The 26,817-nt window shown below is 45.4% G+C and overlaps 3 protein-coding genes across 54 annotated transcripts in view; 1 reads left to right on the top strand and 2 right to left on the bottom strand.

Moving 5' to 3' along the window:
- CTNND1 (catenin delta 1) overlaps positions 1-14,629 on the bottom strand; it is a 65,673-nt gene extending 51,044 nt beyond the window's left edge. For 8 of the 50 annotated variants that reach the window (XM_009440424.5, XM_009440426.5, XM_009440428.5 and 5 more), the window contains exon 1: positions 5,740-5,979. The gene's annotated coding sequence lies outside the window, so the exon portion shown is untranslated. Of the gene's footprint in view, positions 1-5,666; positions 6,027-14,460 lie in introns of those variants that run through there. The other 42 variants (XM_063784030.1, XM_063784031.1, XM_009440436.5 and 39 more) reach the window with 24 other exon arrangements.
- Positions 14,630-14,671: 42 nt separating this feature from the next.
- On the top strand, positions 14,672-24,535 carry BTBD18 (BTB domain containing 18). Of its 3 annotated transcripts, XM_054662292.2 has the most exons (5): positions 14,672-14,752; positions 15,072-15,222; positions 15,670-15,745; positions 16,639-16,810; positions 21,715-24,338. In XM_054662292.2, the coding sequence occupies exons 4-5, from the start codon at positions 16,687-16,689 to the stop codon at positions 23,727-23,729; spliced, it is 2,139 nt and encodes a 712-aa protein (XP_054518267.1). In that variant the 5' UTR covers positions 14,672-14,752; positions 15,072-15,222; positions 15,670-15,745; positions 16,639-16,686; the 3' UTR covers positions 23,730-24,338. The 3 variants fall into 3 exon arrangements, with proteins under 3 accessions (XP_054518267.1, XP_063640118.1, XP_054518266.1); XM_063784048.1 differs by having other exon boundaries at positions 14,672-15,222; positions 21,715-24,535; XM_054662291.2 differs by having other exon boundaries at positions 14,695-14,752; positions 15,072-16,810.
- On the bottom strand, positions 24,441-26,599 carry SELENOH (selenoprotein H). The gene is given in 4 exon segments (NM_001146691.2): positions 24,441-24,988; positions 25,606-25,736; positions 25,899-26,044; positions 26,134-26,599. Coding segments are annotated over 3 exon segments (369 nt in total). The 5' UTR covers positions 26,256-26,599; the 3' UTR covers positions 24,441-24,988; positions 25,606-25,635.
- Positions 26,600-26,817: the final 218 nt, after the last annotated feature.

Here is a 26,817-nt window from a genome sequence, read left to right as displayed (position 1 = left end):
CTAATAGCAAACACAAGACATTACTAGGAGCTGTGCATTACTCTATAAAGTTCACATACATTAAATAACTTAAGTGTCACAACAATCCTATAAGATGGTTAATATTATCCCCATTTTACAGACAAGGAGGCCAAGGCAGAGAGAGATTAAGCAATTTGCCCTAGGTTACATGGTTCCTCCGTGGCAGTCTAGCTCCCCATCCATACTCTTAATCATTATGTTATGCTGCCTTGCCTCACCATATTATGGAAGTCTCAGATTGGAAATTCCCTTTTTGGTTAGCATATTTACCAAAAAATATAGAATAAAGCATTTGTGGCAACATGTTAACAAATGATACCTAGGCAAATGAAGAGTATACCAGAGTTACTGTGCTAGAGCAACTTTCCTGCAAGTTTGAAATAAAAAGTTGAGAAGTGCTTTTGTCATCACATCACATCAACCAACCTGGGACATGTTTTGTGAAAGTCATGACCAAATTACCTACTGCTGACCAGCAAGGAAGGCTTTAAGATAAAATTCTGGCCGGGCGCAGTGGCTCAAGACTGTAATCTGGGAGGCCAAGGCAGGCGGATCATGAAGTCAGGAGTTTGAGACCAACCTGGCAAAAATGGTAAAACCCATCCCTACTAAATATACAAAAAATTAGCAGGGCGTGGTGGCGCGCACCTGTAGTCCCAGCTACTTGGGAGGCTGAGGCAGGATAATCGCTTGAAACCGGGAGGCGGAGGTTGCAGTGAGCTGAGATCGTGCCACTGTACTCCAGCCTGGACAACAGAGCAAGACTCCATCTCAAAAAAAAAAAAAAGATAAGAAAATTCTTTGCCTCTTTATAATTCCCCCACTATATGCCTGATCTAAATTGTACACACCACACCAATCAAACTGAAGGGCTCACTGGAGAAGAAGTGGCCCTAAAAACAGGGAACACTATCCCTGAATAAAGTGGTAAATTCAGGCCCCATTCTCAATGCTTAATATTTAATAATAACATGCAATTCCAAGTAGAATTAGGGAAAAAAATTACTTCCGAAAAATACATTAAACAATTAAATACAAATCAATCCATACCCTAATTTCCCCCTCATTAGTTCTAACCAGAACAGTTGTTCTTGCCTTCTTACAATCTCCCTGCCAGGCTACATCAATGCTCTATTGGAAACCTTGGAGGCAGCTGCATAATTTAGGCAGAGCAATCCCTACTTCAGCTTTGTGTGGCATTTAACCCTTCTTTGAGGGAAGAGAACATGAAAGAATATTTGTAGTTAGTCACATCCTTATTACCTACAGTTCACTCCTGTAGGCAAGTTCCTTGTTAATACCTTTTAAATAACCCAAGAAAACTAATTTCGGTTCTTAAACTCATAAGCTTCCCAATACATGAACAAAATCTAAAGTTTTGTGGCTAAAACAGTGATTTAAAAAATACACTGATATCCAAACATACTTTCTTTGAAACACTGATGTTCAAAACTATCATCCCAAGCTCTTAACGTTTTTATTAACAAGCACAGAAACCATTCACCTCCAACCAGGGCTGAAAGCAGTACTTTTCTGCTGATGTCTTAATATACTCTCCCCTAGAAAATGGCAACATTTAAGGTTTTCAGTGTTGAAGTTCATTATGAAATGAACGGACTAGGATGCTTATTATTTATTTATTTTTTTTTTTTTTTTTTGAGATAGGATCTGGCTCTGCAAGCCCAGTCTGGAGGGCAGTGGCATGATCTCGGCTTGCTGCAACCAGTAGCTGGGACTACAGGTACATGCCACCACGCCCAGCTAATTTTTGTATTTTTTGTAAAGAGCAGTCTTCACCATGTTGCCCAGCGATCCACCCACCTGGACCTCCCAAACTGCCGGGATCACAGGCGTGAGCCACCGCACCAGGCCAGATCCTTACTTTTTATACTATTCTTTGTACCACTTGCCAAGAAAGGAACAGGATTAAAGAAAAGCTAAAATTTTAAATCCTCCATTATCTCTAGAAACTTTGCTTAAAAATATAAGGGAGGGCCAGGTGTGGTGGGGCACACCTATAATCCCAGCACTTTAGGAGGCCGAGGTAGGAGGATGGCTTGAGCCCAGGTGTTTGAGACCAGCCTGGACTACATAGAGAGACCCCATCTCCACAAAAATACACAAAAATTAGCCAAGCATAGTGGTGTGCATCCATAGTCCTAGCTACTCAGAAGACTGAGGTGGGAGCACCACTTGAGCCCAGGAGTTTGAGGCTGCAGTGAGCCATGATTTCACCACTGCACTCCAGCCTGGATGACAAGAGCAAGACCCTGTCTCAAAAAAAAAAAAAAAAAAAAAAAAAAATTAAGGGAGGAGACGCATAAAAGGTTAAAACTACAGACTACAGTAAAAGTTGCAAAAGTACATTGCAATTTGATTAATCTATGTTGTTTTGCTTCCTTTCAAGCCTTCCCCACAAATCAGTCCCTCACTGATTCTCATCAAATGCCTTATTTAACCAAGGCTTACTGAGCACCTCAGTATGTACCAAACACTAAGACAGGTGCTAAAAAGATACAGAGATAAGACAGTACCTACACCCAAGCTGCTCATAGTCTAGAGGGAAAGACAAGAATATCTGAACTACCTCCTACAAGCCTGTCCCTGCAAGTTGATGATATCCTATCATTCCAAACCACATACCTAACAAATTCTCTGGAAGAAGAAATTTTACTGATAATCAAACAACGTGTGACACAATTCCAGGAAGTTTAAGAAATTAGGACAGCAATGGTGGGCATATGGATATGGAAAGATTCTCGTTCTAAAGATTAAAATAATATCCATTCTAGCACATCCAGCTCCCCATGGGCTCTATGGAAAATAGATCTTTTGCATACATTATCCCAACAAGGGTAGTGGGGAGTTGGAGGGAGTTGGAAATTTAAGTGAGTACTGCCCCTGTGCCAAGATGAAACACTCCTGCCTCTAGCAAGGGCTCGTTTTAGTTCGAGCTGTTGTTTCCATTCTCTCTGGAGAATGGCAGTATATTAGTGGTTAAGTCCATGGACTTTGTAGTTAGTCAGACCAGGGTTAATCCTGGCCTCAACCATTTACAGGCAGTGAGATTTTCACCAAACCTCAGCTTCTCTGAGGGTCAAATTCCTTAAAAAACAAAACAAACAAAAAAACCAGTGGTGGGAAATTAATAGTTTATGCAAAATGCTTAGAATACACTAAAAACAAGGTGTGGGGAGGTAGGGGGGAATGAGGGCCTTGGCAGTTACTAACAGGGTACCAAAATAGAAGGAGATAAATTATACAAAGCTAATCATTTTGTTATTCCAATTGATAGTGATCTATGCTTAATTTATTTGCATCCATCCTATCTCATTCATCCCTGGAGAGCAGCTACTTCATAAACCTAAGGCTGGATTGTAATTACTTAGTGCTTTTCTTTTTGTTAATATCTCCAATAGTCTCAATTTTACCCTAGCTCAGAGAACATGTTGGAGCTTCTCTGACTGTCCATGCTGGAACCCTGAGAAAGGTACTAGAACTCCAACCACCTAAAAGAGAACCGCCCCCCCGCCCCGCAATCTGGAACACAGACCACTACCTTACTCACATAACAAAGAAACCAACCGTACATAGGAGGCAAACAAGGAAAGAAATATCTGAACAGCTCATACTTACCTATCATCATTTTTTACCCCAAAACCAAGACAATGAGCAAAACAAAAAATTTAAAAAATAAAAGATTTACTTATCTGCATCCCTTATAATTCCTGAAAGAACCAGTGGAGGTGAGGTAAAAGACAAATCTTCCATCTTATCACCCCAAAGGCTCTGTACTACACACCAGTCAAAACAACCCTTAGTTCGTGGAAATAGTCCTGGACACTAGGTTAACTAGGATGCTCACTTCAGCTACACAAAGCCCACTATTTAAAGCTAGACCCAAATCACCACCACTCAGTCATCCAGAACCTATTTTCAAACTGCCTTTGTACTCCTCCTTCAGATTCCCTCATCCCTCCCCCTAAAGGTTGAGTGGGAAACAGACACTCTGGAAGCAACATGACCAACACTCTAAAGATCCAAGAAACCTCCCCAGGCTGGAGTCAAGGCAGAGAGAACATTTGAAAGAAAATTTGGAAAATATTAAACAAGAACTACAGTTCAACAGCCTATACACATTGTATTTTTTCTTTCTTTTTAACTGTACTTGTTATAATTATGAGATTCAGACATCAAAAATTTCCTGCAGCCTTTGCCTAGGTTATATTTGAAGGAGGAACAAAGTTCTGTTTCCTCCTGAAGCCACAACTTCACAAGGATGAAATCGTCTTTCAAGAAATACCCTCATTCTAGAAAAGAAATTCAAGGAAGTCTAGTCTTAAAAAAATTTGTGGCAGGGGGGTGAGGGGAGAACGAAATCAGATTATTAAAGATCCATACCAGTTTAAAGCTAATGAGCAGCTTACACACTAAAGCCCATCTTGTTACAATTAGGACAGCATCTATAATTTTCAGGCGGATTCGCATTTTCAAAAAGAGAATACCCTAGTTTTTCAGCTACTGATGAGTTGGCTATATAATTATCTAGAATCCGTACTTTTGCAAGAATGTATTTGCAAAAACAAAACAAATCTTAAGATTAAATATAAGATATGAAAGCACAGTCATGGGCCTTCAGCTCTAAGAGATTTCAGATTTCATGGTAAATTAACTAAACAATAAATTCAACTCCAAAAAACAACTTTCAGGTTGGTTTAAAAATAAAAATCTCCCTTGTTTTCCGAAATGTATTTTAAACACTAAACTTTGTATAAATGGTTTTTCTAAACCTAATTTTATTCCACCCTTGGCCCTTTCAGAGTGCAAAAAGCTGAAAATATTTTCAGGTATGTTGCCACTTTACTCAGGTGAAATAAAAAGCATGATTAGAATTTCCTTATCCCTTTAAACACATAAACCAAACGTTATCGTATTTGCAGATTTAACAAACACCTCCACAAATCTTTGCTATCAAAGGTAGTTTAGAAGGAAGAAGGAGATGGCAATTCAGTTAACATGGTTCCATTTGTTTTCTTTTATAAGCCAAAGCAGGGAGACTACATCTAGCAGGAGAATGAGGCTCCCACCCACCGCACCTGGAAAAGTAAGAGGGATCCACCCAGGAACAGCAGGGCTGAAACCGATACGGGCCGTTCAAACTCTCTGGGGGAAAAACAATACCATTTACACTGCAAAGCTCCCTGCAACTTTCCACTTCCACAAATCCAATGATAAAAGAAAAAAAAAAGTTTGAAACATATGAAGAACCATCGGTATAACTGGGTTCCGACACGGACAAATTTCTTTTCCAACCCACATGCAACATGCCAAAAAACCAACTTTTGATTTGGGCTCTGAAAACAGAAATATGTTAGCTTAATCCAGAAAAATAAATAAATAAAATCAAAGAACACACCAAAATGTAAATTTTCAAACCTGCTCTTACCCCTCTGGATCTATTCAGCTTCCTGTATTACAGAGACCTAGAAGTTTGTTTCTAGGTCTTGTATATTTTACCTTTTTAAATATAATAAAATACCAAAATCTCCCCCGCCAAAGTACTGAAAGTAGAAAAGAAAAATAATTGCTTAAAAGTTACTCATCAGCATAACAGACTCTCCCGTTTTTTAATTCCCTCCGGTTACCGTAAGACAAAAATTCGACTTGCTTATCCTCCTTTTCCCGTCAGTACATACATTTTCTTCAAAAGCCACACACCTCAAATGTGGAGTTCTAAAAACCAGTCCTTTAAGAAAGAAACCCAAGGCTTCGCCAAGGTGCTGAGAAAGACAAATCCAGCAGGGCAGTTGATTTTTCGCCACCTCTTCCTCCTTTCGGGATCTTTCCTGCTCTTCTTTCTCTCTCTCTCCCTCTCTCTTTTTTTTCCCCCTCAGATCCAACACCTAAAATGGAAGTTGCACCCAGCCAAAGGCAAGGGAGCCTGGGTGGTGACAAACTGATCTGGCAGCCCTACCCCCTTCGCTTTCCTAAGTGATGTCAGCCCCTGTGAGCTTCCAATAGGAACCAGGCATAAATCAGGGAGCTGACCTTATCCAATAGGAAACTTTATTATAGAAAATTAAAAAAAAGAGAGGAGAGAAAGACAGGGGGAAGTTTATACATATATATATTTATATTTATATATTTATATTTAAAGTGGAGAGACTGTACAATCTCTGAGGAATTACTGCAGAGCTGAGGGGGGCGGGAGAGGCAAGGGAGACAAGGAACAAGGGCTTTTTAGAATGGTACGCCTAAGTCTCAGTTCTCTTTGATGATGAGTTCTTGCTCCCTCTTCCGTACTATCCCAGTGGGGAAATAGAAAAGAGCTGATTTTACTTGCCTGCTGCTGTTTGGTTTGTTGCTTCCTACCCCAAAGCATTTCCCTAAAGGAAGACGGGAAAGAAAGGAGAGAGAAATCCTAGAAACAGGACTACTATATGTTGACTGGGATGGTAGGGGATATCTGAGGTAAACTCAGTTTCACTGTTTTGGATTAATTGCATTAGAGCTATTTTTTTTTTTTTTTTTTGAGATGGAGTTTCGAGCCCAGGCTGGAGTACAATGGTGTGATCTCAGCTCACCGCAACCTCCGCCTCCCAGGTTCAAGCGATTCTCCTGCCTCAGCCTCCCGAGTAGCTGGGATTACAGGCATGTGCCACCATGCCCAGCTAATTTTGTATTTTTAGTAGAGACGGGGTTTCTCTATGTTGGTCAGGCTGGTCTCGAACTCCTGACCTCAGGTGATCCACTCGCCTCGGCCTCCCAAAGTGCTGGGATGACAGGCGTGAGCCACCACGCCCCATCTAGAGCTATTTTTTTTTTTTTTGATGCCTAGACTTGTTAACAGTTTTAATCTCCATACTTTGAATTAGAAGGAAGCAGAATCCACTGGGCTGTTAAAGAAAATCACTGTCTTCCCAATTTGTCCCCAAATCAAAATAATGTGGGTTTGTTGGAAAGAGGAAATGAAATCCAATAAACAAGCAATATATTTAGAGGGAATAACAGCATAGGTAAAGAAAGTAAATCTCATGTCAAGAACATTTTATGCCGGGCGCGGTGGCTCACGCCTGTAATCCCAGCACTTTGGGAGGCCAAGGTGGGCGGATCACCTGAGGTCAGGAGTTCGAGACCAGCCTGATCAACATGGAGAAACCCTGTCTCTACTAAAAATACAAAATTAGCTGGGCGTGGTGGTGCATGCCTGTAATCCCAGCTACTCGGGAGGCTGAGGCAGGAGAATTGCTTGAACCCGGGAGGCAGAGGTTGCGGTGAGCTGAGATTGTGCCATTGCACTACAGCCTGGGCAACAAGAGCGAAACTCTTGTCTCAAAAAAAAAAAAAAAAAAAAAGAACATTTTATTTCTTTGTGAACTTCAAGCTTAAGATGATCTAGCTTATACATTCTCTTTTTACATTTGACCTAAATAAAGGATTATTGGGGTATTATTTTTCTGAGTTAGGACATATTTTTAAACTGTTAGACCATGATGGACAGAGGCTGGATTTTTTTTTTAACATGCTTGACAAAGATTAGCATTTTATGGTTATTCCCTGATTACTAAAACAAAGACAATGATGAATCAAAGATTTCCTTCTTCTTTCTTACTAATCTAAAACTTATCCTATAGACTGCTGCCAAATGAGTCTTCATGAAGTTATCAAAATCTAGAATAGAAATATGAAACCTTGGCTGGGCACAGTGGCTCACACCTATAATCCCAGAGCTTTGGGAGGCCGAGGTGGGTGGATCACCTGAGGTCAAAAGTTCGAGACCAGCCTGACCCAACATGGCGAAACCCCGTCTCTACAAAGAATACAAAAATTAGCCGAGTATGGTGGTGGGTGCCTGTAATCCCAACTACTCGGGAGGCTGAGGCAGGAGAATCGCTTGAACCCAGGAAGTGGAGGTTGCAGTGAGCCGAGATCATGCCATTGCACTCTAGTGTAGGTGACAAAGCAAAACTCCGTCTCAAAAAAAAAAAAAAGAAAGAAATATGAAACTTTAAGAGTACAGGTTTTCACAAACTGCCTAGCTTCAAACGCCACCTCTGTAAGTAAGTACACTTACTCAAATATATGTACTATTATGTGACCTTGACCCAAATTAAATAATCTGAACCTCAGTTTCCTTAACTATAAAATGGAGATAACTATATCTCTCTCACAAGACTGTTGTGAGAATTAAAATACACAAAAAGTTCTTTGGGCCAGGCACCGTAGTTTAAGCCTGTAATCCTGGCACTTTAGGAGGCCGAGGCAGGCGGATCACCTGAGCTCCAGAGTTCCAGACCAGCCTAGCCAACAGGGCAAAATCCCGTCTCTACTAAAAATACAAAAATTAGCCAGGCGTGGTGGCGCACACCTGTAGTCCCAGCTACCCAGGATGCTGAGGTGGGAAAATCGCTTGAACCCAGGAGGCAGTGAGCTGAGCTCGTGTCACTGCACTACAGCCTGGGCAACAGAGCGAGACTCCGGTTCAAAACAAAAGTTCTTAATGTATGGCATATAGTATAAACTCACTAAGAATGCATTATCGTTATTTTTATTATTCAGTAACTACCCTGCCCAAAAACCTGCAGTGGTGAGCCACTGCCCAATAATAGCAACCAATGATGAAGTGTCTACCATGTAAGAGGTATTTTGAGCTCAGTACTTCAGACTTCTAAAACATGACCACAGAAATAGTACTACAACCATTCTACAGATGAGGAAATCAAGGTCCAATAAGGTGAAGAAATTTGCCTGATCTCATCTGGCTAAGTGAACCCTCACCAGTCTCACTCCACAGCCCATGCTCTTTCTATTACGTTACACTATGGTCAAGATAAAGGTCAAGAGAAATCCTAGAAACAGGACTACTGTATGTTGACTGGGATGGTAGGGGACTATCATCTGCTTTGAAGGCACCACATTTATTCATTCAGTACATTAAAGTAACACATTATCAACCATAATCTGACCTTTCTTTACCTAGATAAACTAGAATTCAACAACTCAGCATGAATGTGCTTTTAATCATGCTGATGTAGTCATTATCCACTCCCTTATATATACGGTCTATAGTCTCATAGACCTATATTTGGTCTATAGTGGCCAAAAAGGACTTTCCTCAGAAGTGTTGAAAAACCAAACATGCATTACAGCACTTGTTTGATGGGCTTTAAATAAACTACAGCTGAAAATGAATACATTATAACAAAGATATGAACAGCCTTTAAGCCTCATTACCTAAAAATCTTCTCCTTTTATTTTATCACATTTTCTACCTCTATTCCCCATCAATTCCTAGTCCTCCATAGCAAGTTCAAAAGCCAAAGATAATCACCAAAGGAAAACAATCAGCCCAAAAATGTTTGTTGATTCATTGATTCCGAGATCAAAGCCACATACTAGAATGTTACATGATTTTCTACAGACAGATTGGTCTTGTTTGTTGAAGACATCACTGCTCACAACTTGCAAGTATTTTGTCTTCCTTTTTCTTTTGTTTTCATTTGTGCGTATGTATACTTCTGTCTCCCCCATCAGAAGATAAGCTCCATGGGCCGGGCGCAGTGGCTCACGCCTGTAATCCCAGCACTTTGGGAGGCCGAGGCAGGCAGATCACGAGTTCAGAAGTTCAAGACCAGCCTGGTCAACATGGTGAAACCCCGTCTCTACTAAAGATACAAAAAATTAGCCGGGCTTGGTGGCACACCACCTGTAATCCCAGCTACTCGGGAGCCTGAGGCAGGAGAATCGCTTGAACCCAGGAGGCAGAGGTTGCAGTGGGCTGAGATTGTGCCATTGCACTCCAGCCTGGGTGACAGGGTGAGACTCTGTCTCAAAAAAAAAAAAGTTCCATGAAGAGTGTCTTTTTTGCTCATGGTCTATCCCCAGAGCTCAACCTTGTAACTCATATTTAGCAACAACTAAATGAGTGAATAAAGTCTCTTAGCTTGCTAGTTATATATGCCTGGTCAACGTATTTAAAATTAATGAACATTTAAAATAGGCCGGGTGTGATGGCTCATGCCTGTAATCCCAGCACTTTGGGAGGCCAAGGCAGGTGGATCACTTCAGGTCAGGAGTTCGAGACCAACATGACCAACATGGTGAAACCCCTTCTCTACTAAAAATACACGCGGGGCATAGTGGTGCATACCTGTGGTCCCAGCTAATTTGGGAGGCTGAGGTAGGAGGATTGCTTAAGCCCAGGAGTTCAAGGCTGCAGTGAGCTGTGTTTGTGCCACTGCACTCCAGCCTAGGTGACCACAAAGTGAGACCCTGTCTCAAAAATAAAATAAGGCTGGGTGCAGTAGCTCACACCTCTAATCCTAGCACTTTGGGAGGTCAAGGCAGGTGGATCACCAGAGGTCAGGAGTTCCCAACCAGCCTGACCAACATGCTGAAACTTCATCTCTACTAAAAAAACGAAAATTAGCCAGGTGTGGTGTTGCACCTGTAGTCCCAGCTACTCGGGAGGCTGAGACAGGAGAATTGCTTGAACCCAGGAGGTGGAGGTTGCAGTGAGCCAAGATTGCGCCTGCACTCCAGCCTGGGCGACAGAGTGAGACTCTGTCTCAAAAATAAATAAAATAATAAATAATAAAATAAAATAGGCTAAAACTATAAATGCCAAGAAGAAATTTTAAAAATTCAACTCCAAAAACCCCACTGGTTATCCATACAAAGAAAAACAAAATATTTTTACTCCTTTCCACCCTCTGGTGGTTACACATTACAATCAAAGTTTGTCATTTTTGAAGCCCTGGATAGGATGGCCATTTATCAATCCCTTTAGAAGTTCTTTTTATCTTTTTTTTTTTTTTTTTGCTCTGTTGCCTAGGCTGGAGTGCAGTGGTGTGATGTCAGCTCACTGCAACCTCCACCTACTGGGCTCATGCCAATTCTCCTGCCTCAGCCTCCTGAGTAGCTGGGATTATAGGTGCCCACCACCATGTCTGGCTAATTTTTGTATTTTTAGTAAAGACAGGGTTTCTCCATGTTGGCCAGGCTGGTCCCAAACTCCTGACCTCAAGTGATCTGCCTGCCTCAGCCTCCCAAAGTGCTGGGATTACCAGCCTGAGCCACCTTGACTGCATTAAGAAATTCTACCAACACAAGATTTAACTAAAATGATGTTAGATTAAAAAAAATAAGAAGTCCTCTCCACTTCTTGAAAATTAATTTAATCATCATGGCAATATATTAATGAGAAGACATACATTTATAATTTCCTTACACCTCCACAGAATCATCTATACTGGTACTCTACCTGCCCAATCAAGTCCTGATTCTATAGTAACAGATGCCATAAACAAGGGTTGTTCTGCCTTCTCTTTTGTTTTCCTTGCTTGTTTACGTGTGTGTGTGTGTGTATGTGTGTGTGGTGCTGTTGTTGCTGCTACTGACAACATCTAAAATCTGTTCTCCTTCTGCTAAGTTTTATGTCTTTCACTAATTGCTTCTTCTTCAAAGTAAGACAACGGCAACCAAAAATGTTTTCTGTTCTTTGTTTCTTTCTCCATCTCAACATCACAGGCCTCAGCATAGGGGAAATAGTACTTGACTTGGAAATGCACTCCCCACACCACCATTTCCACCAACAACCTCAAATCCTTTTTGAAAAGGTGTTAGATATCAATAAAGACATTTGGGCACACTGTGTTTTGTCCCTTTGCACGTTCCCCTTGTCTTAGGCATTTTTCTTCCTTTCTACCTCCAGTTGGCCTCAGTGGGAGCTGGTTCATTTCAATTCACCCCACTTTGTCACCAGCGGCTTTGGATTCAGCCATTCTCACCCAGAGCTAGACATCACAGAGCATCTACTGAGGGGCAATAACTGAAGCCACGGCCCAGGTCCTAACATACACAGGGGAAAGAACTGCTGTCCAGAATTATACCATGGGTTGGCATTCTCTGTAAATATTTAATCTTGAGATAATTAGGCCAGGCACAGTAGCTCATGCCTGTAATCCTAGCACTTTGGGAAGCCAAGGCGGACGGGTCACCTGATGTCAGGAGTTTGAGACCAGCCTGGCCAACATGGTGAAACCCTATCTCTACTAAAAATACAAAAATTAGCTGGGCATGGTGGTGAGTGCCTGTAATCCCAGCTACTTGGAGGCTGGAGAATTGCTTGAACCCAGGAGGCGGAAGTTGCAGTGAGCCAAGATGGTGCCACTGCACTCCGGCCCGGGCAACAGAGGGAGTCTCTGTCTCAAAAAAAAAAAAAAAAAATCTTGAGATAATTTAATTTTTAGTATCATCCCTGAAAACAGCTGATTCCAGTCAGGAACTGGGCTAAATAAATTGTGTCTGGTCTGGGCTCGGTGGCTTATGCCTGTAATGCCAGCAGTTTGGGAGGCCAAGGTGGGAGGATCGAGTGAGCCCAGGAGTTTGAGACCAGCCCGGGCAACATAGGGAGACCCTGTCTCTATTTTTTTTGTTTTTTTGAGACGGAGTCTTGCTCTGTCACCCAGGCTGGAGTGCAGTGGCATGATCTCAGCTCATTCCAACCTCTGCCTCCTGGGTTCAAGCCATTCTCCTGGCTCAGCCGCCCCAGTAGCCACCCCAATGTGTGCCACCATGCTCAGCTAATTTTTTTATTTTTAGTAGAGACAGGGTTTCATCATGTTGGCCAGGCTAGTCTCAAACCTCTGACCTCGTGATCCACCTGCCTCGGCCTCCCAAAGTGCTGGGATTACAGGCGTGAGCCACCGCGCCTGGCCGACCCTGTCTCTCTTTTAAAAAAGAAAAAAAAGAACAAAAACAGCTAAAGAATGAAAGAAAGAATGAACGAAAGAAAGAACACACAGAAGAAAGAAGAAAAAAAAGGAAGGGAGGGAGGGAGGGGGCAGAGGAGGGGAGGGGAGGGAGGGAAAAGAAAAAGAAAGGAAAGAAAGCGAACAAGAGAAAGAAAGAAGGAAGGAAGGGAGGGAGGGGGAGGGGAGGGGAAGGGAGGGAGGGAAAAGAAAAAAGGAAAGAAAGCGAACAAGAGAAAGACAGAAGGAAGGGAGGGAGGGAGGAGGAGGGGAGGGGAAGGGAGGGAGGGAAAAGAAAAAAAAGGAAAGAAAGCGAACAAGAGAAAGACGGAAGGAAGGGAGGGAGGGAGGGGGAGGGGAGGGGAAGGGAGGGAGGAAAAAGAAAGGAAACAAAGCAAACAAGAGAAAGACAGAAAGAAGGAAGGGAGGAAGGGAGGAAGGGAGGGAAGGGAAAAGAAAAGAAAGAGAAGAGAACAAGAGAAAGACAGAAAGGAGGAAGGAAACAAGGGAGGGAGGGAGGGAAGGGGAAAAAGAAAGAGAAGAAGAAAAAGAAAATCAGTCCAAGTGCGGTAGCTCACGCCTGTAATGCCAGCACTTTGGGAGGCCAGGGTGGGTGGATCACCTGAGGTCAGGAGTTCGAGACCAGCCTGGCCAACATGGTGTAACCCTGTCTCTACTAAAAATACAAAACTTAGCTGGGCATGGTGGCGCATGCCTGTAATCCCAGCTACTCAGGAGGCTGAGGCAGGAGAATTGCTTGAACCCTAAGGTGGAGGTTGCAGTGAGCCAAGATCACGCCTTGCACTCCAGCGTGGACAAGAAGAGCGGAACTCTGTTTCCAATAAATAAATAAATAAATAAATAAATAAATAAATAAAAGAGAAACAATTAAATCAGCCAGGCATGGTGGCACTTGCCTATAGCCCCAGCTACTTGGGAGGCTGAGGTGGAAGGATTGCTGGAGCTCCAGAGGTCGAGGCTGCAGTGAGCCGGGATCGCGTCACATCCTGGGCAACATTAATTACCTTCTTTTTTTTTTTCTGAGACTGAGTCTTGCTCTGTCACCCAGGCTGGAGTGCAGTGGCATCATCTCGGCTCACTGAAACCTCTGCCTCCCGGGTTCAAACGATTCTCCTGCCTCAGCCTCCCGAGTTGCTGGGATTACAGCACGCGCCACCAGGCCCGGCTAATTTTTTGTATTTTTGTAGAGACGGGGTTTCACCATGTTGGCCTGGCTGGTCTCGGACTCCTGACCTCGTGATCCGCCCCCCTCAGCCTCCCAAAGTCCTGGGATTACAGGCGTGAACCACCGCGCCAGGCCTAATTAACATTTTTTTAAAAAATCATCTCTGTAACGATAATGGAGACCGTTCGCGGGGGCGGGGGGGGGGGGAATTTCTGCAAAACCCCTGGGTCATTAGTTCTCCAAGATTTGGGGTTGGAGTGGAATCAGGGAAGAAACTGAATTCAGAAACTGCCCAAGGACCTTATTCCATAACATCTCCGGTCTTAGGAGATTTCTAAATTAGCCATATGGGGGATCCGGTGTTACCAGAGCCATCCAGAGACTTCCTCCACGAAGCATGGAGCGCTCCAGGCAGAGCCAAGGGCATCTACTGCCTCTTCAAGGGGAAGACGGACATGACCCTTAACAGCCTTGGCGCCTGCTCTACTACAGCATCCCTACCCTCTTTTTCGGTGTGTTTTCATCGAGTGCTGAGGCAGACGACGGCTTTCACAAGAATTCCTCCCTGACGGGCCCATCCCCCTGCCTCTTGCAGCCCAGCCATCTTCCCTCAGCCCTCAAGTCCCTCGAGACTTAGCCTCCCGCCCAAAGCGCTCCTCCTGCTCTGATTGGTTCTCCCGGGAGCCTTCGGCCAATGGGGATGACGTATGCCGGACGACGTAGGCCCGAGGACTCGGGAGGAGGAGGGGCGTAGGGCTCTGCGACGCGCAGCGCGCTAGGACGGTGGCACGAGGTGTGTGGCGCTGGCCGCGTGGCCTTACAACCCTCGCTATCACTACCACCCAGTGCATGTGGGTGCTGAGGCCCGCAGGGATACAAGGGCGCCAGGGGCTGCCTGCAAAGTCTATGCTGGCGGAGGTGGCCGTGACGGGAAGTCCTGACTTTGGGCCTCCCGGATCCCCACGGTCCATTCCCAGAAACCCTCGCGCCTAGGAGTCTTTCTTCAAAGGAGTTGGGCCAGGGCGCCAAAGCGTGCGGGCCACCCCGCTTTGCAGGGCTCTCCCTGAAGCCCTGCTTTCTCCGCCAACACCGATTCCCTTGCTTCTGGATAGGGAGGTGAAGCACTCAGCCGTTGGCCCACCTGCGCATCTTTGCTCAGCCTCCTGACTCAACGCTGAACATTGAGAGGAAGCAAGGCAGGCTGGACAGAGGACAAGCACAGAGAAGGCAACAGGAGCAAAGTCTACCGAAAAGCTATTTCAGGTTGGGTCTGGAGGCAAGGCCAGGCGCTCGTGGATTGAGAAGCTTCCCCAGGGCCCTTGCAACAGCTGCCATCCTCCATCCACATCTCTCTCACTGGGATGGGAATTTTTTTTTTTTTTTTTTTTTTTGAGACGGAGTCTCGCTCTGTCGCCCAGGCTGGAGTGCAGTGGCTCTATCTACAACCTCTGCCTCCCAGGTTCAAGCGATTCTCCCACCTCAGTCTCCCGAGTAGCTGGGATTACAGGCGCCTGCCACCACGCCCGGCTAATTTTCGTATTTTTGTAGAGACGGGGAGTCACCATGTTGGCCAGGCTGGTCTCAAACTCCTAACCTCAGGTGATCCACTCGCCTCGGCCTCCCAAAGTGCTGGGATTACAGGCGTGAGCCACCCCGCCCAGCCAAGCCTGCCTTCTCTTAATTTACCTTTTCATTCTTCTTTCCTGATAGTTTTGACGTGAACTGTTCGGACCCTCAGTGCTACCTGATAGAAAACTGCATTCCAGGAAAGGAACACAGCTGTGCAGTGAGTGGGGGGGTTTCGGAGCTAAAAAGCTGGACATAAGCCTGAAGTCAGAATACTCAGTTTGTTTTGGGAGGGGTAAAATGCTTTACTATCCTTGCTGCATTGTTAGCCTGGTAATTAACTATACAAACGTAAAGGCCAAATTCTTTGCCTACTACCAGGGTCAGTCAGGCTCGCTTTGGTCAAGTACACCCAGCCAAGGGTGGCAACGTCCTTGGTTCTGTGAGAGACCTTCCCGCAGAGTCAGAGGCTTCTCTTCTTTATTGTGCACCCTCTGCTGGTTAGTGTGATACAGTGAGCTCAGAGAAAAGGCGCATACGACTTACTAGAGATAATTTTATACCCAGTAATGTTTCCTTAAAAGTGTTAAATTGAAGATTATACCTATGGAGCTGGGATGTGGTGCTCAGGAAGAATATAAGTAGTCAGCATTGTAGCAGTTGAGTCTCAGTGGTAATGGAAATGAGGAAGGTTGAAGGATAATAATAGTTACCATTTGGGGCTTGGTAGTTATTTTGTGCCAGGCACTCACTGTGCTAAGCAACTTTACCTTCACTGACTCATTTAATCTTTAAAACAACCCTACAAGGTAAGTACTATTATTCTATTTCATGGATAGGAAAGTGAGACTCAGAGAAGTTAGGTCACCTGTGTGAGATTATACAGCCAGGCTAATAAATAGAGCCAAGACCCAAACCTAGGCTTATCTCTGAGCTCCCACATGTAACCACTATGATAATTTTCTTTCTTGAGATATCCTTGGCACAATTTCTGGGCTGATGTTTCCTCAACTCATACTATTATCTCTCACTTTCAAAATTCCCCTGCCATTTCAAAGACAAAAAACAAATTAGATGTAACCATGCCTCTGAAATGTATTATCTCACCTACAGGAGTCTGATCTGTGAAAACCTAGAAGGTTTGTTAAGACTCTTGCCAACATGTGCTCTCCTGCCAGTCCCAAAATCCTATACAGGAACCCCCGGTTCCTCAGGTTAGCTTTTCTGCAGCTTCATCACCAGCAGCAGAGTGATGTGTTCTGTGATGTCCTTCTGCAGGCAGAAGGTAAGAGAGTGGTCGGAATTCAACTGAAAACTCACCACAGAATAAGATAAAATGAGTTCAGGGCCAGAGGGTAAAGGACAAAATCAGCAAAATATTACTGCCTATGACCACTGTAAACTATTTGGTAAAGGGCTGTTTGTTTCTAGGACAATTACTACTGTTTTCAAGAGTGAAATTGTGACTTTGCTTCTTTCTCTTAAATAATGAATCTAATTGTAAAGTTTTATAAGCAGATACATTCTATATAACATGGATAATATTCCAATGGGATGGTTGTGAAGATTAAGAGTTAATGTGGGTAAGCACTTAGAATAGTGCTTTTAATATACTAACCACAATATGTGTTAGATGATACTATTATGTTTTCCTTTTTTTGAGAGTCTCACTCTCTTGCCCAGGCAGGAGTGTGGTGGCACAATCACAGCTACCTGCAACCTCCACCTCCTGGGTTCAAGTGATTCTCATGCCTTAGCCTTCTCAAGTAGCTGAGATTACAGGCATGCGCCACTACGCCCAGCTAATTTTTGTATTTTTAGTAGAGATGAGGTTTTGCCATGATGGCCAGGCTGGTCTCAAACTCCTGGCCTCAAGTGATCCACCCGCCTCGGCTTGCCAAAGTGCTGGGATTATAGGCGTGAGCCACCACGTCCGACCCTTTTCCCATTTTCTTTTTTGTTGTTGTTGTTTTGTTTTTGAGACAGAGTCTCACTCTGTCTCCCAGGCTGGAGTGCAATGGCACGGTCTCAGCTCACTGCAACCTCCACCTCCCACGTTCAAGCGATTCTGCCGCCTCAGCCTCCCGAGTAGCTGGGACTACAGGTGCGTGCCACCACACCCGGAAAATTTTTTGTATTTTTAGTAGAGATGGGGTTTCACTATGTTGGCCAGACTGGTCTTGAACTCCTGACCTCATGATTCACCTGCCTCAGCCTCCCAAAGTGCTGGGATTACAGGCGTGAGCCATGTTGCCCGGCCTGCTTAATTTCTTTAATATTCAAATTGATGACTTTTGTTGTTTGTTGCTAGAACTAAAAATGTATAGGTTATTTCCACCCCTTCACTTCACACTGGAAATGTTAATTCAGCATAAAGTAGACCCTGATATATAACGTACAAGGCCCAAGATTAGGAGTCAGGGTTACTAAGTAGATCCTGATATATAAAGGCCCAAGAAATGGGCAGGTAACTTCATCTCTCTGGGGCTCAATGTCTTCATTTATAAAAAATAATTATGATAACCAATATTGTATACCACTCTACAGTTTGTGGATTACATACAGTATAGTGTCTCATTTGATTTTTTTTTTTTTTTTTGAGATTCTTGCGCTGTCGCCCAGGCTGAAGTGCAATTGCGTGGTCTCAGCTCACTGCTGTCTCCACCTTCTTCTGGGTTCAAGCGATTCTCCTCCCTCAGTCTCCTGAGTAGCTGGGATTACAGGGATATGCCACCACACCCGGCTAATTTTTGTATTTTTTAGTAGAGACCGGGTTTCACCATGTTGGCCAGGCTGGTCTTGAACTCCTGACCTCAGGTGATCCACCTGCCTTGGCCTCTCAAAGTGCTGGGATTACAGGTGTGAGCCACAGCACCCGGCCATGTCTCATCTGATTCTAACAGTCTTGTAAGAGAAGCCTTAGCTATATGGTTCCAATTCTACATATGAATGAGTTGAGGACTACAGTTAAGTGATTTGCCTGCTGCTTCTCTTAGTAAGTGCAGAGTTGAGATTGACTATTTAATTCCAAATAAAGAAAAAAGTATCAGTTGCCTGTTGTATGCTAAACACTGCTACCGTGGTCATACAAAAGTTCCTCTTCTTAAGGAAATCTTATAAGGGGAAGACATTCAAAAATCCAGTGCATTCAAGTAACTGTGCAATATATTAAAAATATAATTGGGTAAGTCATAGGCAGACTTAGGAGGATAAAAAAGGAACATCCTTCACAGACTTGAGGAGACTGGGAGACAAGGGTTAGGGAACTTTTCTTGGAATAACCCCTTAGGTGAGATCTGAAAGACAAACAAGTGGGAGGAAGCAGGGATTTTTCCTGGCAGACAGCAGCACGTATACAGGTTCAGAGATGTGACCACGGGTTTGTTCGTTATTATTAGAGCAGACTATAAAACATGTATTGACCAGAGAGGAAAAGAGAAATTAGTAAACATGTGAGGTCTGAAGTGTCATACAAAGGAAGTAGGTATCTCAGGACACTGGGAAACATACTGAACAGTTTTATGCAGGAGGTTATAATCTAATACCTGCTTTAGAAACAACATTCAGCTTGTTGTTTAGAAACAACATTCAGCCATTATTGGTTACTGAGCCTAGATAGGCAGCTGTTTCATAATCCAGGAGAGAGGGGATGATGATGACCTGAATTAAGGCATTGAGAAGATAAAAATATGAGCTATTAAAGAGAGTTTACAAAAGTTGCTGAAGTGGTTAAGGGCATAGACTCTGTAGCCAGACTTTCTGGCTCAAATTCTTTTTTTTTTTTTCTTTTTTTTCTTTTTAGAGACAAGGTCTCACTGTTTTGCCCAGGTTAGTCTCAAACTCTTGTGCTCAAGTGATCCTCCCGCCTCAGTCCCCCAAAGTGCTAGGATTACAGGTTTGAGCCACTGTGCCCGGCCTTGAATTCAAATCTTGTCCCTGCTACTTTGCAGTTGTAAGCATGTTACTTAACTATGCCTCAGTTTACTCATTTATAATAACAGTAGCTACTTTACAGAGTTACAGTGAAGATTAAATAAATTAATATTGGTAAAACACTTAGAACAATGCCTGATGGCACATAATGACTCAACAAATATTAGCTTTAAAAAAACCTGATATTTAATTAGAGGCTGGGCACAGTTGCTCATGCCTATAATCTCAGCACTTTGGGAGGCCAAGGAAGGAGGATCACTTGAGGCAAGGAGTTCAAGACCAGCCTAGGCAATGTACTGAGACCTTGTCTCTAAAAAATAAAAACAGCCGGGTGCAGTTGCAATCCCAGCACTTTGGGAGGCCAAGGCAGACAGATTGTTTTAGCCCAGGAGTTTGAGACCAGCCTAGGCAATATGGTAAAACCCTGTTTCTATTAAAAAATACAATTAGCTGGCTGAGGTGGTATATGCTTGTAGTCCCAGCTACTCAAGAGGCTGAGGTAAGATAATCACCAGAGCCCGGGAGGTTGAGGTTGCAGTGAGCTATGATTGTGTCACTGTGCTCCAGCCTGGTTGGCAGAGCAAGACCCTGTCTCAAAAAACAAAACAACCCTGGCCAGGCGTGGTGGCTCATGCCTGTAATCCCAGCACTTTTGGAGGCCGAGGCGGGTGGATCACCTGAGGTCAGGAGTTCAAGATCAGCCTGGCCAACATGGTGAAACCCTGTCTCTACTAAAAATACAAAAATTAGCCAGGCGCGGTGGCAGGCACCTGGGAGGCTGAGGCAGGAGAATCACTTGAACCCAGGAGGCGGAGGTTGCAGTAAGCCAAGATCGCACCATTGCACTCCAGCCTGGGCCACAGAGTGAGACTCCGCCTCAAAAAACAAAAACAAAGACAAAAAACCCTGATACTTAATTAGATGTGATGGGTAAAGGAGGGAAAATTAAAAATGACTTCTGGTTTTCAAGCTCAGGCAACTGGGTGAATATGATGCCTTACTTTGAAGTAGAAAATGAGAGAGGTTTTTTGGGGTGGGGAATAAGTTCATTTTCTGGAAAAGTTGCATTGAAGGTGCTTGTGAGGCATATATGTAGACATGCCAGCTGTGGTATGTTTACTCCCTCAGGAAAGAGATCTAGGCAGAGGTATGGATCTGGGAATCATCAGCAAGCCTTTTGTAATTAAAGCCATGGAAGAAACAAAGTGAGATTGCCTGGGAAGTACCCATTAAATGAGGTGGCTCAGAACAGACCACTGACTGGTAGGCAGTGGGTAGAGCACAGCAGATCATCCACCTCCATAGCTCTTTCTGTTAGACCACAAGTTGCTTCTATAAAAGTTTTTGAACTCTTGTGTGAGTCAATAAAATTAAATTCAGCAAGAATGATGATCCTTTATTTTGTGTCAGGCACTGAATATATCTCAGTGAGAAAGACAGACGTGGTCCTTGTCCTCACAGTTACAGCCTAGTGAAGGAGATGGATAATTACAATACAGATAGCTAAGTGCCATGATAGCTACAGAGTACCTCTGCCCAGGAACACCTAACTCAGACTTGTGGTGGGGTGGAGGAAGGCTTTTTTTTTTTTTTTTTTTTTTGGAGACAAGGTATAACTGTGTTCCCCAGGCTAGCCTCAAAGCCCTGGACTCAAGCAATTCTCCTGCTTCAGCCTACCTAGCAGTTGGGATTTCAAGCATGTGGCACTGCACTCAGCCCCAGGAGGCTTTCTGAAGGAAGTGATGACAAAGGTAGATTTTGAGAATAAAGAAACAAGGTAGCGGGCTGGACACGGTGGCTCACGCCTGTAATCTCAGCACTCTGGGAGGCTGAGGCGGGTGGATCACCTGAGGTCAGGAGACCCGCCTGACCAACAAGGTGAAACCCCGTCTCTACTAAAAATACAAAAATTAGCCGGGCGTGGCAGCATGCGCCTATAATCCCAGCTACTTGGGAGGCTAAGACAGGAGAATTGCTTGAACCCGGGAGGCAGAGGTTGCAGTGAGCTGAGATTGCACCACTGCACTCCAGCCTGGGCAACCAAGCGAGACTGTCTCAAAAAAAAAAAAATAATAGCTAGGCAAAAGGTGATGGCAGAAGGTTCCAGGCAGGCAGAAGAACAATTTTTTTCTTTTACTTGAAGTCCCATGGAAGGAAAATAAAAGAAGGGGCAGTACATTTGGGTAGTAATGTCTATGCTTAGCCCATGAACATGCCAGTCTACCTGATAACAAAAGTATTTGGGTTTCCCTTCAGGTGAGGCAGTTCCAGCTCACTGCTGCATCCTGTCAGCTTGTAGCCCCTTCTTCACAGAGCGCCTGGAGCGGGAGAGGCCAGCTCAGGGTGGGAAGGTGGTGCTAGAGCTGGGTGGCCTGAAGATCAGCACACTTAGGAAGCTGGTGGACTTCTTGTATACCTCAGAAATGGAAGTATCTCAAGAAGAAGCCCAGGATGTGCTATCTGCTGCCCGTCAGCTCCGTGTGTCGGAGCTGGAATCCCTTCAGCTTGAGGGTGGAAAGTTGGTGAAGGCCCCACAGGGCCGAAGGCTGAACCGAGAGTGCTTACAACCAACAAGTGCTGCACCAATCTCTGCCAGAGTGGTGACACCCAGCCACCACCCTCACACCCCACTGCCCACTACTCAAGCTCCTTGTCCTCTTGGGGCAATAAGATTGAAGTCCTTGGGGAAGGAAGAGGGGCCCCAGGAGAACAACCGACAGAATGCAGACAATTTGTCTGGCACTCTTCTGCTCAAGAGGAAGGCCAGAGCCTGCCCAACTCCACAAGAAAAAAACTCTTCACCATCAAGCCATAGTCAAGAGCCTAGAGAGAACAAGAATGACACTGCCCTTGATCCTACAGTGCTCTCCCCACCCAGCTTGTACCCCTCTGTGGACAAACACCTGTTGCCCAGAAAGATCAGGCTCAGTCGCTCAAAGCCGTCTCCTGATATCTGCACATCAAAGCCTTCCAGCATTTTAAGTGGATCTAGCTCAGTGCCTGCAACCCCTGGCCGGCGTCTTTGGCGGCAGAGGAGTGTAAATAAAGAAGCACCAGAGGACAAGCCAAAACCAGGCAGAGCTAGTCCTCTGCAGAGCACCCCAAACCCATCTGGTCTGGGAAAGACAGGTGGGAGCAGGAAGCGGAGCCCTGAAGTCAGGGCACCTAACTCAGACTCTGCAGAGGAGGGGCAGGTTGGGAGAGTTAAACTTAGGAAGATTGTCAATGGGACTTGCTGGGAAGTGGTACAAGAGACTCCTCTCAAAAACACTCAAGATAGCCCCCAGATCCCAGATCCCGGAGGAGACTTCCAAGAGCCTTCAGGAACTCAGCCATTCTCCGGTAATGAGCAGGAAATGTCACCTACTAGAACAGAACTGTGTCAGGACTCCCCCATGTGCACTAAGCTACAAGACATTCTGGTCTCTGCTAGCCACTCCCCAGACCACCCAGTGGTGAAGTCAGAGTTTGAGTCCAGTCCAGAACTGGTAGAGAAGGAACCTATGTTGGCTATTGACTGCAGAGAACCCTATGCATTTGACACAGCTCTGCTGGAGCAGCCCTGTGAGGCTGAGGAGTACCGAATCACAAGTGCTGCTGCCACCAGTGAGCTGGAGGAGATCCTGGACTTCATGCTCTGTGGCTCAGACATTGAACCACCTATAGGGTCTCTGGAGAGTCCAGGGGCTGAGGGCTGCAGAACGCCTACCTACCATCTGACAGAAACAGGAAAGAACTGGATTGAAGGGGAAGAATGGTGTCTACCAGACATGGAACTCTGGCCCAGGGAGCTCACAGAATTGGAAAAGGAACCTGCTGGTGAGAACAGAGAGCCAACTGAGCTCCTTAGCCCCCTTGTCATGCCCTCTGAAGTGAGTGAAGTGCTTTCAGTAGGAGGCCGTTGGACACCAGACCTTGAAATTACCAGCTCCCAGCCACTGGATGGTCAGGAAGACAAACTTCTCCATGTCAGCTCCCTTGATACTCCCCAGAGGTCTTATGGGGACCTCTCACCTCCCTGCTCAAACTGGGTGGAGACTGGGCTGGAAGTCTCCTTGACTACAGATGAGTTATTATACCCTTCTCCCAAGGCAGGCAAGGAGGTATCTGGTCACTCTGAACTACTAGGCTCACTTCCTGCCAGCTCTGAAGAGGAAGAGATTGATGTGGTGGACTGGACAGCAGAGGGGAGGCTGGTACCCACTACTGTTCCCTCCGTGTGGCCTGACCCTTCCTCAGAGTCAGAAACAGAGGTAGATATACTAACATAGTGGAGGGAGGAGGGCAGGTTAGGGGCCTTGGGAGGGTGGGAAATGTTAGCTAGCAAAAGGCTTACTGGCAGAGAAGCTGGCACATGCCCTCAGCACAAGAGGCAGGTGTACCCTGGCTCTTTGTAGGTCCCTTCCTCCCTTCCCTAAGCCTCAGAAGCCAAGGGTACCATAGATAGAAAATTATGAACTTGTACCATCTTATTTGTAATCTATTTTCCGGTTAGTGACAACTGAAACAAACTGTGTGCTCCCCAATTCTGGTGGGTCATAGGTAACAGCCAAGGCCAGATCTCTCAGGTCATAAGGCATCCAGTCACTGGTAATTTAGGAAAAGCTGAGAAAGAACACCCTCCTCTGTGGTGGGGTATTGTTTAAGAAAATGTTCCAGAGGAAGGTGTGAAGCAGTGTTGGGTGGAATACTAAGTGGGTGGGAGTGATGGATGCTGTCCAGCACCCAACGTGGGGCTTATTCACTGCCAGTATTAGGAAGTCTAGCTAAAACCTCTGCAGGGGCCAAGAAGATGTACTTCCATCATTACTTCCAAAAAGTAAGTTGAAAAAGATACAGTTGCTTTTTTAAAAAATAAATTATTTACTTTGCTCCCATAATTTTTACAAGTATTTCTCATGTTTTACCAGAGATCGTAAAAGTTGCAGGTCAGGCCAGGTGTGGTGGCTCATCATGCCTGTAACCCCAGCACTTTGGGAGGTCAAGGCAGGCATATCACTTGAGGTCAGGAGTTTGAGACAAGCCTGGCCAACATGGTGAAACCCCGCCTTTACTAAAAATAAAAATAAAAAAATTAGCCAGGCGTGGTGGTGTGCACCTGTGATCCCAGCTACTCAGGAGACTGAGGCAGGAGTATCGCTTGAACCTGGGAGACAATGGTTGCAGTGAGCCGAGATAGCACCACTATACTCCAGCGTGGGTGACAAAGTGAGACTCTGGCTCTTAAAAAAAATTTTTTTTTTTAAAGTTCCAGGTCACATGGCTATCTTGGGCTATGAAAACACAAGGACTACCAACTCCACAAGGCTGGCTTTGTCCATCCCTTAAGATTAAGTTTTACTCTATTACTCAAATACTTTATTTCAACTTTTATTAAACCAAATCCAGTAACTTTTACAATGCCTTACTAGAGGGTTGCCTCATAACTGAACCTTCATTTCTGGCAGGGAAGAAACCATGGCTTCAGGATCATGACTGAAGTTTGGCCATGTTCCATCATTAATGTTCCAACATCACCAGGGACACAAAGCTGCAAAAATGAGAAGGGAAATAAGGTTAGAGAAAGGATCCGGGCAATCATAAGGACTGAGGAAGACATGTTCCCCAACCCTTGAACTCACAAACCCTGAAGCTCAAGGATTGCATCCTTCCTCCAAATCTCACTCAACATAATAAGTGCAGAACAACATGCCAAAGCACTGTATGAAGCACTAGGGACAAAGACAAGGTCAAAATCCTTGTAACCAAATTTAATGGTATTGTAGTGCAGTGTTAACACGGGACAGTAACAGAACACCCAAGAACCAAACAGAAGAGGGTAGGGATAAGCATAAATGAAGTAACATGAAATAAACTTCCAAATGGAAAACTTGTCCATACCCCCAGGGCAACAGTCAACTACAGTCTCCCAAAGGACATAAATTCCACTTAGGGCACACTAGACAGAAAACAATATTGTGTCTTTTTTTTGTTTTTTGTTTTCAAATAGGGTCTCCCTGTGTTGGCCATCCACTCCTGCCTCGACCTCCCAGAGTGCTGGGATTGCAGGCGTGAGCTACCCACGCCAGGTGGGTACTTGTAGCCACACCAAGATCAATGCCTTCTCTTCCTCAACAGCGGTCGCGCCCCCCACTTCCCATTTCAAACCTCAGCATGAGGGCTTCTACCCAAATCTCCCTACGACAGGTACTTCTTCAACTCTTCCACCACCTCTTGAGGCTCAGGGAATTTGAGTTTGCGTGGGGGCCCCTTCTTAATCCCAGTCCAGAGCTCCGCACCTGAAAGGCCAGAATGAAGCGAAGTTACAATACTTCGGAACCCACGAGCACGTCTCTGAAGTCATGACACTGCCGTGGTTTCTAAGAATAGCGCTTCCTGTCTTCGGAACCCACGTCCCTTTCCCCCACGTCCCTCTCCCCCACATCCAGGTCCCCACTCACTGCTGCCGTCCGGGCGCAGCAGCGTCACCTCGAAGCTGCCCCTCCGGGGCTTCGTCGGGTTCACCTTTACTGGAAGCTCTGGGGCCTCCAGGCGCAGCGCCTGGCTCAGGGCCGCGGCGTTGCGCCCATAGACGCGTCAGCTAGTGCTAGGGAGAGACGGAGAGGTTAGAAACCGGGGCTCCTGGCCCCGCGGCGCCACTGTTCCCTCTCTCCCGTTACTCTCCAGGCCCCTCACCAATGCTCGATAACAACGGTCGCCTCCTCCATTCCCTCCCCGCCGTTCGCCAGCTTCTCTCGCTTCTCGGCTACGGCGACCACCGCGGCCTCAGCCTTACGCTTCCTCCCGCGGGGAGACATGGCGCCTAGAGCCCGGCCGAGAATGCAGCGGGACTGGTGGGTGGGGGGCGGAGACGCGACCACTGAGCGGAAACTGGGCAACGAAGAGCGCAGCCCGGAAGCTCTGCTCCTACAGCGGAAACCTCTCTCAAAGGAAGGGAAAGCTTGGCCCGCAGCACCCACGTGGCCTGGAGGCGGACCTTGGGGCACAACCACTTTGCAAGCAGGGAGCGGGAAGGTGCGGGAAGCGCCTGACGGAACCCCCCATCGCTTCGGGTGGAGGGGACGGGACGCTGGGATGGTGAACACAGCAGGAAGGGGCGGAGACTAGGTCCGACTGCTAGCCTCGCTTCGCGCAATCTTTTCTGTACCTTTGCATGGCGCTAAATGTTGTGTGCCACCATCTGCCGCCAAACTCTCCTCCCTGGCAACCGCAGGCCAATCCCAAAGTAAACCCACCACCTAACAACATGTGGCCGCTATTCTAGATTTATGGAAACTAGACTTCTCCAACTCTTGCCAGTCCTGGGGATCAATGCCCGGCATTTGGTGAAACCAAATAGGATGGCCTTTGCCCTTAAGA

Source organism: Pan troglodytes, chromosome 9 (assembly GCF_028858775.2).
Source record: "Pan troglodytes isolate AG18354 chromosome 9, NHGRI_mPanTro3-v2.0_pri, whole genome shotgun sequence".
Lineage (NCBI taxonomy): Eukaryota > Metazoa > Chordata > Mammalia > Primates > Hominidae > Pan > Pan troglodytes.
Note: the sequence above shows the minus strand (reverse complement) of the source record. Positions and strands in the feature narration are given on the sequence as shown.

Bases quoted from the DNA above. Each gene is read 5' to 3' on its own strand.
- BTBD18 (XM_063784048.1), top strand. From the start codon at position 16,687: ATGTGCTCTCCTGCCAGTCCCAAAATCCTATACAGGAACCCCCGGTTC. The intron at 16,811-21,714 runs GTAAGAGAGTGG...GTTTCCCTTCAG, and splicing joins TGTCCTTCTGCAGGCAGAAG to GTGAGGCAGTTCCAGCTCAC.